At 40.6% G+C, this 9,795-nt stretch overlaps 1 protein-coding gene across 4 annotated transcripts in view; it reads left to right on the top strand.

Annotated features, from left to right (window-relative positions):
- Nucleotides 1-9,215, top strand: part of eml2 (EMAP like 2) — a 52,333-nt gene extending 43,118 nt beyond the window's left edge. For all 4 annotated transcript variants that reach the window (XM_050066564.1, XM_050066555.1, XM_050066571.1 and 1 more), the window contains 12 exons: nt 938-1,072; nt 1,238-1,337; nt 1,689-1,843; nt 3,137-3,262; nt 3,415-3,546; nt 3,718-3,785; nt 4,516-4,604; nt 4,762-4,859; nt 5,262-5,349; nt 5,525-5,620; nt 6,107-6,237; nt 7,062-9,215. In XM_050066564.1, the coding sequence (XP_049922521.1) occupies nt 938-1,072; nt 1,238-1,337; nt 1,689-1,843; nt 3,137-3,262; nt 3,415-3,546; nt 3,718-3,785; nt 4,516-4,604; nt 4,762-4,859; nt 5,262-5,349; nt 5,525-5,620; nt 6,107-6,237; nt 7,062-7,184 (1,341 nt within the window). In that variant the 3' untranslated portion in view covers nt 7,185-9,215. The remainder of the gene's footprint in view (nt 1-937; nt 1,073-1,237; nt 1,338-1,688; nt 1,844-3,136; nt 3,263-3,414; nt 3,547-3,717; nt 3,786-4,515; nt 4,605-4,761; nt 4,860-5,261; nt 5,350-5,524; nt 5,621-6,106; nt 6,238-7,061) is intronic.
- The last annotated feature ends 580 nt before the right edge of the window (nt 9,216-9,795 follow it).

Here is a 9,795-nt window from a genome sequence, read left to right as displayed (position 1 = left end):
CAGAATGGTACTTGATGACCTCAGATTGTTACTTGATGACTTCGGAATGATACTTGATGACCTTGGAATGGTACTTGTTGACCTCAGAATGTTACTTGATGACTTCAGAATGGTACTTGATGACTTCAGAATTGTACTTGATGACCTCAGAATGGTACTTGATGGCCTCAGAATGGTACCTCAGAATTGTCCTTGATGACCTCAGAATGGTAGTTGATGACTTCAGAATGGTACTTGATGACCTCATAATAGTACTTGATGACTTCAGAATGGTACTTGATGACCTCAGAATGGTACTTGGTGACCTCAGAATGTTACTTGATTACTTCAGAATGGTACTTGATGACCTCAGAATGTTACATGATGACTTCAGAATGGTACTTGATGACTTCAGAATGGTACTTGATGACCTCAGAATGGTATTTGATGACTTCAGAATGGTACATGAAGATATTTTTGGGGCATTTTTTAGCCTTTAATGGATAGGACAGACAAGCGTGAAGGGGGGAGAAAGAGAGGGAGTGACGTGCAGCAAAGTGCCCCAGGCTGGAATCGAACCCGGGCCGCTGCGGCAACAGCTTTGTACATGGGGCGCCTGCTCTACCACTAAGCCACTGACGCCCCATACTTCAGAATGGTACTTTATGACTTCAGAATGGTCCTTGACGCTACATTGCGTACTGTAGCTTCTGTTCCCAGGTAATCTTTCTGCTGCCCTGTAACTGTAGGTAATAAAATGACTGTTGATCTATTGGCACTGTAACCTACGTCACCACTGAGTTGGAGTTTGCATTTGAGAAACACAGAAAGGAACACAGATGGACCCGCCCTTTAATTACCAAACAGTATGGATAACCAGGACAAAAGGATTGCAATATTACAAATTCCTCTCAGACCACTAAACATGTTTGCATCTTTATGCCTCTTGTCTCTGCAGTGCTCCAATGACTCTGTACTGGGCGCTGTGTTTCATCCCATGGATGCCAACCTGATTGTCACTTGTGGAAAATCTCACATCAACTTCTGGACCATGGAGGGCAACACTCTCACTAAGAAACAGGGCCTGTTCGAGGTACGGCCATGATAACAACCCTTTGACCTCAAGTTAACCTTTTTAACTACTAAAATACACTTAGTTGTTGTTTCATTATGCACAGTTGGCTAAAATAAATGCAGTCATATATGCAATAAATTATTCCTTCTCTCTCTCTATGTCTGTCTCTTTCTTTTTCTCTAGAAACATGAGAAGCCAAAGTATGTGTTGTGTGTGGCATTTGCTGAGAATGGAGATGCCATCACAGGAGACTCCAGTGGAAACATCTATGTCTGGGCCAAAGGTAGAATCTCATTGAGAACAATGACCTTCAAACACTGAAAGACTGGCTGGTCACTGAAGTACGAAAAATGTTAATGCAGCAGAGCTGAAAAGCAACCTGTAAAGATACAGAAAAATCAAACCAATTTCCCAGTCATGGATCAGTACTTAAACATAGCCATAAAACCGTGGTGCACAGTTTTATTTTAAGAGGAAGTCACTCATTCCTTCACAACTCAGGCAGAAAAATGTTCCCTGGGCTCATCATCAAGTGACTGTAATGTGCAGTTTTCATTTGTTCATTCAAAAGCCTGAAAATATAAAAGGATCTGTGTCCTCTGTGTTTCAATTTGCTCCTTGTTCCAATTGACAGGTGGGAACCGCATCAGCCAGATGGTGTCGGGGGCTCATGAGGGAGGGATTTTCTCTGTTTGTGTCCTGAAGGACGGCACCATGGTGTCTGGAGGAGGGAAGGACCGCAAGGTGGTGCTGTGGGACCACGACTACAGAAAACAGGCGGAGATGGAGGTAAGGGAGCTGAAGTGTCCTGTCTACATTAAAGGGACACAGTCAGAATAATTCTGAGAAAATCGGTGTCCCTTTGATATTATTGGAGCCTTTTAGGGAGGCATACCATTTTTGGAGCTTTGATCCCCTGTAATCATTACTATATTATATTAATATTACTGCTATTATTGATATTCAAAGCTTCAATTGGACGCGACAGGACCTCAGGAACATGGGGGGGTTTATATTCAGATACACTATTGAACCACTTAAAATTACCCTGACTTTGGCAGGAATTAGCACTTTCACTAAATTATTAATAACTTTACACTTACTTTCAGTTTCCTTCACCAGTTTACTGGTGAAAAAACGAAACAAAAAATGAGGAATTGGAATACTGATTTGGATGTTGATTACCATGGCAACGATTAAAGCTTTAAAACTTGGAATCCTTTGGGACAGCCCTGAATTTAACACAAAATGGTGTCTTCATTCTTGACATTGCCAAGTATTTTAAGTCTGAATGACTTTGTTGGCCTAGTCCTTTTTTCTTTGAGCTCTATCGTGATCTGTACCAGTGGTTCCCGACCTTTTTCCTTAAGAGACCCTTTTGTTCAATTGTGGAGTACTGACGACCCATGACTAGGTGACAATTTATGGACATATCATATTATATTAAATGCATAACAACAACCACCACAGTGCAAAACAACTGATAAACTGTACAATTAACCAAAATAGTGAACGCAGTAACTTCAAGAAGTTTGTGTAAAACGAGCAGTATGACTGAATCTTTGAAGCAGATTATTTCCTGTGAATATTCCGTCATAGATGAGTTTTCCTGATATTTTTAGTCATATTTTAGTCATATTACTGATATACTTAATGGGCTTCTTTTTTGACAAATTCAGTGTTTTCTCTCTGATGCTTGACGTTCGATTAATTCTTTGGTTGTTTTTACTGCATACTTTTCCTGAGGCAGGACAGGGCTGTTTAGCAGAGAGTAAAGACTCTATGAATATAGCTTGTGTTCAGGTCTTCACTGTGCCATTATTCTGTGAGATATTTTTGAGTTTATATCTTGGATAAAAAAAAAGTCAATTTTTTTGTTTTCTGCACAGAAAAATATGAAAGGCTGAGATTTGGCCCACTGTATATATTTTTTAAAAAGTTTTCTTAAGCCTCTTAAAATCAAGAAGGCCCATAGTGGGGGTCAGGACCCCCAGGTTTGGAACCAGTGATCTAAACAATGTGTGGGACTCTTCAACAGGAACATGCAAGCTTTCTTTCAGTCTGTGCTGTGTATGTGTCCAGGTGGGCGAGTCGCTCGGTCCTGTGCGGGCTCTGGCTGAAGGTAAACCTGGAGAGCTCTTCGTAGGAACCACTAAGAATGCCATCATCAGAGCCGCCTTCCCTGATACATTAACTCCTATTGTACAGGTACACACACACACACTGACACTCACTCACGTTTCTCTTTTAAGAAGAGCACACTGATAATTTTATTTATAATGGAATGTGGTAACAAACATTTTAACTGTGTGCACATGGCGGTCTCCAGTGTATTAAATAAGACATGTACTGTGTTACAGGGTCACACAGATGAGCTGTGGGGTCTGGACATCCATCCCTCCATGGAGCAGTTTGTCACCTGTTCCCAGGACAAACAGGTTCATCTGTGGGACACTATCTCCCATCAGCCCCTCTGGAGCAAGACCATCGAGGTGACTGGTTGTAGAATGTAGATTTGTTTTGTGCCTTAAACATCAGAACGTTAAGCACTGACCTGACAGCACTAGAATATAACAAAGAATTTAAAAGCAATTGGACAATTCTGTTTTCAATAATAAGAGTCATAAATTGATTAAAGTGATTCATCATCTTCTCTGCTCCAGGATCCAGGGAGGTCTGTAGGTTTCCATCCCAGTGGGGCTGTTCTGGCTGTGGGGACCATGACTGGAAGGTCAGCCTCACAGAACTTAACACTAACCACCATTCACAACATTCACAGCAACAACTATCATGCAAGACAACTAATCCATTATTTAAAAGCAGCAACCATGTAAAGCTATAGACTGTGTAAAGAGGCATTACTGAGTTTATATTTATTTAGATTAATTGGCCAAGCATATTTACAGTCTTTGGCCCTATTTAAACCATCTATAGTACATGGTCTAAAGTACATAGCACAATTGCATTTAGGGCGTGTCTTAATCCACTTTTGCAAGTTAAACGGCGCATAATCTGGGCACAAAGTAAAGCGCAAGGGGCAAGGGGGTTGTATTTAGTCCTGTAATTAATCCTAGGTGGGTATGCACCTGGCACACTGCTGTTTACATGGCCGATTTGGCAAATTGAAGAAGCTAGCGTTTTATTGCTGAGAGTAATGCAGTCAGAGCAGCAATGTCACTGTAGCAACTATAGTGGGACATTTAGGCAACAAAACTAAAAACTGTAGTTACAAACTTGTAGGAGGAAACGGAAAAACTTTAAGCTTCTAGAATAATAAAGTTTCGCTGCTCCTTGTGCGTAAATGTGCACTAACTTGGAGAAATTTCAGCTGGTTGCAATCTGCAATCCTCACCACTAGATGCCCCTAAATCCCCCTAAATCTTACATACTGTTCTTTTAAAGACATCAACCTGTGAAGGGTCATTTTCCCAGATTTCTGATGTGTATGTGTTGTGTTGCAGGTGGTTGGTGCTGGACGCTGACACCCGGGATCTTGTTTCTATGCACACTGACGGCAATGAGATCATTTCCAATGTCAAGTACTCTCCAGGTATAACATAAGCTGTTCACATCACTGACCCTGATCCATAAAAGACAAACTGTAGACACAGTGACAAGAGCCGCTGGTATAACATGGCTCAGGAATGGTCATGTCTCAGTGCTGTATTAACTCTGCTAACAGGACTGTTAACTCTTGTGCCTTTTAGACGGTAACTTCCTGGCTGTTGCTTCCCATGACAACTTTGTTTACATCTATGCTGTGACGGAGAATGGCCGCAAGTACAGCCGTGTGGGGAAATGCACTGTAAGTATACATTCCTAAAATAAGCCCTCTCACAATTCATGTCTCACTTGTCTGAAAGCTTTAAAATATTTTTTTTCATTTGAGCAGTAACAGCAGTTTTGTGGACACTTGGTCGCTCTTGATGTACAACTGTATTAGAGGAGAAAAGTTGAAAGATGGATAACTTTATAATCTACGTATTTAATGTTAAACTTAACTGGTACTTTAACTTGAAGTGCTGAAATAAATGTTTCCATCCTGACATAAATGAATAATAAGCAGTATCTGACTCCTTTGAGTCAGTTTTAATAAAACACTTACTGAAATTTCAGTCACGTTTTCCAAAATGGAGTGTTTAGAATGAATCCCTCATTCTCTGTGTGATCACTTTTCAAGCAACATAAACTTCTCTTTTTTCCCCAGGGCCACTCCAGCTTTGTCACCCATCTGGACTGGTCTGCAGACAGTCAGTACCTCGTTACCAACTCAGGAGACTACGAGATCCTCTTCTGTAGGTCCTCCTTCTGTTCACATACACTTAAAGATCACCTTTTTAATCTTATTGCCAAAATGACAATTTATGCTAAAATATATCAAATCAAATCACTCATGTCTCAAAGACAGATAAAATGTTTATGTGACATTTTAATCACAGAGCATGATGATTTTTTGGTATTTTTTGTCAGGGGAGGCATCCAGTGGTAAACATGTGACCAACATGGACACAGTGCGCAACCTGGAGTGGGCCACTTCCACCTGCACTCTGAGCTTCAACACCTTTGGTAAGTCCATAAAACTCAATTCAGCCTGTACACTGGTCATCTAAACTCATGAGTTCACATGAGATCATCAAGATGATTCTTTCCATAGTGTCACCAGGTGAATTATCAAATTCACTTTTCAGTTTTAAATACTGTGCATTTTAGCATTAGTTGGCTGATGCTCAGAGCAGTTGACAGGAAGAACAAAAAGCATAAAGCTGCACCAAGCAAATGTGCTCATTGGCAGCTCTAAATTGTAACAAAAAATTCAAACCTTCTGAAGTTTCCAAGTCGATATAAAGACCCTAATACTTTGTGAATTTCACCAACCTGCAAAATTTTGACAGTCACTTCTGTTGTTGGAGAAAAGTCCAGATTGACCTTTGATCGAACCACCGAGCGTCATTTTGCTGCAGCCAGAAGCCGAACATGAAGAGAATCTCAGTATTATATTATGTTTCTTTTTCTTTCTCACCCTTTGACTTATTCTGTATTTCTATCTCTCAGGAATCTGGCCAGATGGAGCAGACGGCACAGACATCAACGCCGTGTGCAGGTCACATGACGGATCCCTGCTGGCCTCTGCTGATGACTTTGGCAAAGTGCACTTGTTCACCTTCCCCTGCTCTCAACCAAGGGTCAGTCATGTTCACTCACAAGCACTTCCACACTGTCAGCACATCAGTTTCTGTGTGTTTGTGCTCAGGAGGTTTGTAGTTCAGAAGGTTTTTAGCAGGAGCGAAATAATCTGCAGAGGTCTCTTCCTCCGTAAAACAGAAGGACCAAGTGATTAAAGCTGGTAAAAGCACTAAATAAAGTGGTTGTACAAAAACACACGTTCGGCCCATTGTGGAGGGGCTGCTACGTGTAGTGGCCGACGCAAAAACGTAAATGGCCCTATCTAGAGCCAGTGTTTGGTTTGTCCGTTTTGGGCTACTGTAGAAACATGGAGGTGCAGTTTGGCAGAGCTTCCTATGAAGATTTACAGTGATCAGCCAAAACATTAAAACCACTGATGGTGAAGTGAATATTCATGAACATTTATCATTCAGTTACAGTGCAATGTTCTGCTGGGAAACCTCAGGGCTGGCGTTCATGTAGGTGCCACATGACGCACTCCACCCACCCAAACACTTGGTCTGCAATGATGTTTGGGTGGGTGGAGCGTGTCGATGTGGCACCTACATGAATGCGAGGCCCCAAGGTTTACCAACAGAACACTGCATTGCAACAAGATGATCCATGTTACTCACTTCACCTGCCAGTGATTTTGATATTTTGGCTGATCTGTGTAAACAGCTCATCAGTTTTTAATTTTGGGTGATTGTTCACTAAATAAAACATTCTTATTGTATTATATCCATAACTGACCCTGTTGGTGTAAACTTCACCATGTAGCATCTGACTAATTCATAACTCTACTGCGTTTCATGTCCTCCCTTTGCCCCGCTCTAATTTACAGGCTCCGAGCCACGAGTATGGTGGCCACAGCAGTCACGTGACCAACGTTGCCTTCCTGCACGATGACAGTCACCTGATCTCCACTGGTGGGAAAGACACCAGCGTCCTGCAGTGGGTGGTCTAGGCAATGCTGTCCACCCACATCTCTAATCCCCCACAAGTGGGGACCAGCATCTTTTCTGACGCCTGTCACCTCTTCACTGTTTTATCCTCCTGCCACCAGGGGGCAGTATCTCCACTGTGCCTACTGGAAACACACACACACACACACACACACACACACACACACACACATACATACATACATACATACATACACATATACAACTTGACCCATAGATGTCACACCGGATGAGATGACGAGTATCATTGTAATAAATGAAATATTTAGTGTCCTGCTGTTTGTAATAGAAGAGAAAGTAGTAGAGAAAATGACTTGTTGCCATGCAGGAAGTGAACTGTTCCCAAAAAAATCTATCAATCAACTACTGCAACACCAACCCAGCCTGAAGCTGCTGGTGGTGACGAAACAGTTAACCTGTGATCTAGCATTAGTACTAATTGTGCCTAAACTGTATCTTAACCCCCTTTAATGGAAGATCCACCTGCTTTAAAGGGAAAGTGTGTTTGCAAGTTTTAGTTCCTTATTTACAAATAATGTACACTTTACAGTTGTGCTGACCAGTTTTGAATGCATGCTGTACAGTTATGGTTAGGGTGATATTCAGATTTTAGTATTCTATATTAGGATATGTTTCTTACTCTTCCAAGCAGCTTTGGTTTCCATAAAGTATGAAAATCAGTTTGCAGACTCTTAAAACTTGCGTAAGGTTAATTGGTTAATGTAATACAGACTTCTCAAATCATTCTACACTAGATCAGCTTCACCACTCAACAAGAATGTGAGATTGACAGAGAATTATGTAGAACTGAGATTCACTGTAGTTGATTCCATCCATTATCTGTCACTGACAATCTGGTGATTGTTGCAAATCTGATCAAAACCACATTTGGAGGTGATTTGAAGTGCAATTCCAATCGGCTTTCTTCAGATGCGTCTCAGTCCAGACACTCTGTCCGTTCAAATCACAACACACAATGACGACGTCAAAGGCCGAGTGTCAGACGTGCTAAACAGATCTGTGCTGCTACTAGCAGAGCACTAAAGAGGAAAACATGAGGAACAACAGTCTGTGGACAGACACCAAAGTAAAGTGTTTGGAGGGCGAAATAATGCCTGACCACTACAGCACTTGTAATGTATTACCCAGAAAAATATTTTCTAATAGATTTTCATTCCATACCAAATGTATGGAAACCAATGGATTGAGAAGACTGAAGATAAATATACTTGACTATCTAAAACAGCAGCTGGGTTTGCAAAATGGTGAGCTGTGATGTAAAGTATACATGATTTGAAATAACAGGGTTAAAACCATGTGTAAAATCACATTGCTCTTTAAGAATTCATGTCATTTCTGCACCCCAGGTGAGCGCAACAGATTCTTGTGAGTATGCACTGCTCATTCTTAAAGCCGTAAGTCAGTGTTTCTGTCAATTAGGCTTTAGCTTTATGAAAAAGTAATGCATGTTTAGAAGAAGTGACTGAGCTGTCCTGGGGCAAAGGAAGATTGTATTAGAATTCCTAAAATGGGTGGTATTCCCCTCTAAAAATCCTACTATAACCCCATTGCCTTGTTATCTTCCACTATTCCATCCCTCAGCCTGATTTACAAACTCTTCTGGTGCAGTATTACAGATTGCTGTTGGCAACTGTAAAAGGTACAGAGTGGCTGCTCTGTGCGGAGCCTCTCATTTCGCCCCTGCTGTGTTTCTGATTGTACTACTACTGTATCTATCACTAGATGGCACTGCAATGCAAGAGAATGAGCATGACCGAGGCTGTCCTCCTGTAGATGCTGTTAATGTTGCAAAGGTCTATAGAGTAAATTTATATATTATGCATTATATCCGAGTGGCTGTGTTATTTTAATATTTAATTGTAACAATGATGGATGTTGTTATTAATATTATTGTGGCACTTTTAGCGATTGACAGAAGGGTAATGTAGTTCTGCTGTGCTGTGAAAGTGAGCTTGAGCTGTGCTTTGCCTTCTTCTGTTTTGTTAATAAAGTTTTTACCCAGGTACCACTGAGTGGAGGCTCATTGTCTTCCTTTTATGATGGGTTAAAGTAACAAAAATGAATTGATAAAACTAGGTGATGAAAATGTATGTTAATTGTAAATGGATCTGTAAAAATGGATGCGAAATGAAAAAATGATAAATTACTGATTTAATTGATTTGATTGATATAAAGCCGATTTGATTTGAACAGTAGTGATATAATGAAAACCGCCACGTTCCATTCTTTTCCCCATCTTACATTTAACATTTTCAACACAAAATTCCCGTTTATCATTTAAAGAAAGTTGTCTCAAATATTTTTGGGGAAAAAAATGTAAGTGAAGGAAATGTGTACAAATTAATTACATAAGTGATAAACTTGATGTGAATTTAAAAAATAGAGCAATATTATATTAAGTGATTTGACTAATTTGTCAACCGCTCACCCAACTGACGTTTATTATTTATTACTTCCATTTAAAATGTAAACCAAAAACTAACTGATCAAGTTTTCGACTGTCAGAGGGAAACTTTTATGATTTTCAACCGGCTATGTGTCACTGCAGTGTGTGAGAATAAACAGTGTTTGGGTTTCCTTGCCTGAGCTCAC

The sequence above is a fragment of the Epinephelus moara genome, chromosome 2 (assembly GCF_006386435.1).
Source record: "Epinephelus moara isolate mb chromosome 2, YSFRI_EMoa_1.0, whole genome shotgun sequence".
Taxonomy (NCBI): domain Eukaryota; kingdom Metazoa; phylum Chordata; class Actinopteri; order Perciformes; family Serranidae; genus Epinephelus; species Epinephelus moara.
This window is presented reverse-complemented; position numbering and strand designations above follow the sequence as displayed.